The sequence below is a fragment of the Ipomoea nil genome, unplaced genomic scaffold (genome assembly GCF_001879475.1).
Source record: "Ipomoea nil cultivar Tokyo-kokei standard unplaced genomic scaffold, Asagao_1.1 scaffold1596, whole genome shotgun sequence".
In the NCBI taxonomy this organism is placed as follows: domain Eukaryota; kingdom Viridiplantae; phylum Streptophyta; class Magnoliopsida; order Solanales; family Convolvulaceae; genus Ipomoea; species Ipomoea nil.
Window position 1 is genome coordinate 1,791,628 of NW_017618024.1, and position 4,609 is coordinate 1,796,236.

The 4,609-nt window shown below is 38.2% G+C and overlaps 1 protein-coding gene across 1 annotated transcript; it reads left to right on the forward strand.

Moving 5' to 3' along the window:
- The first annotated feature begins 498 nt into the window (after positions 1–498).
- LOC109190981 (GTP-binding protein At2g22870) lies at positions 499–3,851 on the forward strand. Its single transcript, XM_019341583.1, has 4 exons — positions 499–1,081; positions 2,014–2,083; positions 2,855–3,017; positions 3,203–3,851. The coding sequence occupies exons 1-4, from the start codon at positions 613–615 to the stop codon at positions 3,419–3,421; spliced, it is 921 nt and encodes a 306-aa protein (XP_019197128.1). The 5' UTR covers positions 499–612; the 3' UTR covers positions 3,422–3,851.
- Positions 3,852–4,609: the final 758 nt, after the last annotated feature.

Sequence of the window (4,609 nt, forward strand, 5' to 3'; positions counted from 1 at the left end):
TATGAATTTTTGGATATATAGTTATGGATTTCTGGATATATAGTAATGAATTTATGGATATTTAGTTCATTCATTGTGGATATTTAGTTCAACCATTGTGGATATTTAGTTCATTCATTGTAGATATTTACTTCATTCATTCACTGTGGATATATAGTTATGAATTTATGGATATATAATTATGAATTTATGGATATTTAGTTCATTCATTGTGGATATTTAGTTCATTCATTGTAGATTTTTACTTCATTCATTCACTGTGGATATATAGTTATGAATTTATGAATATATAAAAATGCAAACCTGATTTCTTTTTTAAGTGGGGCGCGCGTTTTTTAACTAAAACGACGTCGTTTTTGCATCCGTAGGCACCATACATGGTGCATACGGATGCACAGCATAATTTGCCAATTTAAACTCTCTCAAACCAAACGCCCTGTAAATTTTTAAAGGGCCAATTTTAAATTCCATAATAGTTTGAGGGCTCAATCTAATAATAACGGATAAGGAAATGTAAACGAATAGGAATTTCGGTCTTCTTCTCCGCTTCAACTCTTCAACCTCATAAACCCTCTTCTGCAACTTCACTCAGTTCCACCCGAGCCCGGCCCCATGTTCATCAATTATCTCCCAAAGCTCCATTTTCATTTCTCCTCACTCGCTCCCAAACCCAAACTCCTTTTCACCTCCACCCTCTCATCCAAGCCCATATCCGGCCCGGTCGCCCACTTCTCTACCGCTACTCTCCTCCAAAACCCACAGTTGAACAGCCCGGATGAGCCCGGCCCGGTCGAAATCTCCCTCGAAAAACTCTTCGTTCCGCCGGAAACGGATGTCTCATCCGAAACGACGCCGTTGAGTGCCCGGATCCTCAAGGGCTCTAACATTGTGCTTAGCAAGTATGCCGGGGATGCTCAGGTGGGGCAGGCGGAGTTTGTGAAGAGCAGTGTGAATACCGAAGACTGCCCCGGCGACGGGTTGCCGGAGTTCGCGCTCGTTGGGAGGTCTAATGTGGGGAAATCTTCGCTGCTTAACTCTCTGGTTAGGCGTAAAAAGCTTGCTCTTACTTCCAAGAAACCTGGTATACTCTCCTGTTTAGTAAGCTTTCTTTGGTTTCAATTGAAAGGTTAAATCTCGGTTTGGGTTTTGTAGATCAGCAAAATTTTTATTAATTAATAGTTAGAATTCATAGATGTTATGTCACTTTTGGAGTGAGAAAATGCCTTAGAAGAATGCAATTAAAAGTAAAACTATGTGTGTGTTATCAAATACTTGGTAATTAGAATGAGTTTTGATAAATGTATTTTGAATGTTTGGTGCTGTATTTTGCATGTTTAGTTATATATGATCCTATACTCGGAATAAAAGTTTTAAAAATACAAAAACAAAAAATTAAGGCAATTGATCTTAAGAGTGGCGACGAAGCGATGAAGTGAGTAGGCAATGTACTGAGGAGGGATGAGGCCAAGAAATGAGGAGGGATAAGACTGAATTAATGAAATGATACCTGATTTAAATTAGGTAATGAGTTTCGTAATTATAGGGATAATCAAATCTTATAAATGTATTTTAAAAAGTTGTCAACTAAGCAATGTGTATGACTTTCATTTCCATTCCTTGTGTCTAACCCCATGAACCAAACACACCCTAAGAAAGACAAAGGAAAGGAAGAACTCATTGAAGTGATTGAAATCCAGAATTTCACAATCTTTACAACCAAGTGTGATTTGGTTCTTTTTTGTTTTTTGTTTTTTGTTTTTTTTTTAATTAACAAAGGGGATAGGGGAATATAACATTTCATATATGGCCTCCTGAAATATAGCTTTGCTACAATATCTGTCATTTTGCTGCTAATTTAGTGTAAGAAATCAAAATCATAATGCTAATGAGGCTTCTGATTGGCATGGATTTTGTTCAAGTTGTTATTTATCTACCTATCTACTGCAATTGTTCTTAGGTATTAGTGGTGGGAAACAACTTATATCTTAAAATTACAATTGTCTCTACTTTCAGGCAAGACACAATGCATCAACCATTTCAGGATCAACGGTAACTGGTATCTTGTTGATTTGCCTGGATACGGGTAAGGAGTTTACAATTTGCATTGGGTATATTTGTTTTTTTTTCAAATTACAGTAACAGGGAATGCTGAGTTTAGACTTAAACATCAGTGAAACTTCTCTTTTGCCGCTGATGGTTTTTCATCATAACATATTTTATAAGCAATCTTCTTGCGAGTTGGAGCTTGTATACTACTGTATTGCTTTGATTTTCCTTTCTCCTTCGGCCTTGGGGAGTCAGAACTTTTCTTGGAAACGAATTCTATGTAAACATATTATCTTGCCTTTACAAATGAAAGTCTCAAAGTGATTTTGTTTCCACTAGTTTCTAATAAATGCATTGCTAGTTGATTCAAGGAAGGCTGGACTGGGGGTAACCCTAGTCAAGATGGCTAAGGATAGAAACTTGTAACCACAAGGTCATGAGTTCGAATCCCAACCTTCATGGTTTGTGCTGGTCAGCTATGGCCCGATGGTTTACCTCCTTGTGGTCCTTTGCTGGCTAAAGTCACAAGGCGGATGTGCCCAGTGCACACCCTCGGGTAGTGGCTGCGGGTTTCCCTCGCTGACTCTGTTCATAATGAATTCTTTTTTGTTCTTTTTCAACCTACTGAAGCACAAAGAGCCAATAGTCCGTCTCCACTGAGGCTCGAACCCACAACCTCCCACATAAGGGAGTAACTTGGTGCCAGTGGACCACAAGGTCCTTGGCACTAGAAATTCTTCATTCTGATTTTGATTTATTGGATAGAGTTAGTTGAAAAACTGTTTCTCTTTTGGTGGTTATTCACAAGGTATGCATCAGCACCACAAGAACTTAGGACAGATTGGGACAAGTTTACGAAAGATTATTTTTTGAACCGATCAACTCTCGTCTCAGTATTCCTTCTCATAGATGCTAGCATCCCTGCGAAACCGATTGACCTTGAATATGCAAGCTGGCTTGGACAAAATCAGGTGATTCTATTCAGTTAGTTACTTTCTGATGCAGAGCTCAAGTCAATAATGCAGTTTCTTAGATGCTCTGTTTGATACTAATTGAAAGTATGGAAGAATATTTTCAAAGAATCAAATTCAACCAGTTTACTTTATTCAATTATTTTTTTCCCCAAGTTAATGATACTAATTGAAAGTATGTGCAGATTCCAATGACAATAATCTTCACGAAATGTGATAAGCGGAAAAAGGCTAAGAATGGAGGAAAAAGACCTGAAGAGAATGTGCAAGATTTTCAAGAGTTAATACAAAACTTCTTCCAAACAACTCCGCCTTGGATTATGACGAGCAGTGTAACCCACCAAGGCCGAGACGAGATATTGTTACACATGTCTCAACTACGCAACTACTGGCTCAAGCATTGAGTCGGGGAGTGCATACTACACCATATTTGGCCGGAACGCACAAAAGAATTTGATATGATATGCTCCAAGTTGCTTAGAACTTGGGCGGGTGGGCGTGGTTTCTCAATCGAGGAAATCTACAATCACCAAGCCAGGACAAACCTCTATAATCCAACAACCTCATTGTGTGCAGGCTTTGAAAAGGATCACTGCCCAGTGGCATTTAAGGTTACTCGTAAATATGTGATGGTTTTAACCTTAGTCTGAGCGTTTGATGAAATTGATGATCATGTTCTGTCTAGCACACTATAGTAGTTTAGCTGTCTTCCCTTCCCTGAACACAAAATCACTTGTTATACCATACATCCAGAATTGTAAGATGGAGATATTCATGGCACATTATGCATTCTACAGTTCTACTCTTCTAATAATAGTTCTATATTGAGTAAAAGGAAAACTGCACATTTCGTCCCTAAGTTATAGGATAATTATAAGATTTGTTTTTACTTGTTGGTCGTGTTCACTTTTCGTCCCTGAGTTATAACGAGTTTAGGGACAAGAAGTGAGCACGACTTATTATAAACAAGACGAAATTTGTAATGTCAATTGTAGCTTAGGGATGAGAAGTAAGCACGAACAACAAATAGAGACGAACTTTACAAATCTTATAACTTAGGGATGAAAAATATAATTTTTCCTTGAGTAAATTGCTGTAATGGTCGCTCAATTATTTTAATTTCATAACTATAGTTCTTGACTTATATAAGAGCATCCACTATAGTGGATTATTCCAGGTTTTTTTCAGAATGAATTCTTCCAAAACAAGGAGCAAAGCTAGTGTGGGGAGAAAATAATTAAAAAAGAACTCTCCTACAAAGGGTTGGAATAATTCAGAATTTGTGGGACCCACCAATATTTACACCAATGGTGACAGCCACGCGTGGCTGTCACCATTGCGCCCAGCGGGTGCGTGCAGTGCACGCACGCGCCAGGCGCGCCGTGACAATCATAAAATATTATTATTATTATTTTAAATTCAATTTTTTTTTTTCTTTCTTTCTTTCTCTTCCCTCCCACAATCTCTTTCCTAATCACTCTTACATTCTCCCCACATTTTTCCCAATTGATAATGTTGCTCTAATGTGCTAGGCTCTCAAATTTGAGGTCACAAGTCGAGCCGATCTCGAGCTCGATAAATAATAGGTGGTC

Excerpts from the sequence above, each read along its gene's own strand:
- LOC109190981 (XM_019341583.1), top strand. The coding sequence starts at position 613 with ATGTTCATCAATTATCTCCCAAAGCTCCATTTTCATTTCTCCTCACTC. Across the intron at positions 2,084-2,854 it reads GTTGATTTGCCTGGATACGG|GTATGCATCAGCACCACAAG; the intron begins GTAAGGAGTTTA and ends GTTATTCACAAG. Across the intron at positions 3,018-3,202 it reads GCTGGCTTGGACAAAATCAG|ATTCCAATGACAATAATCTT; the intron begins GTGATTCTATTC and ends AAGTATGTGCAG.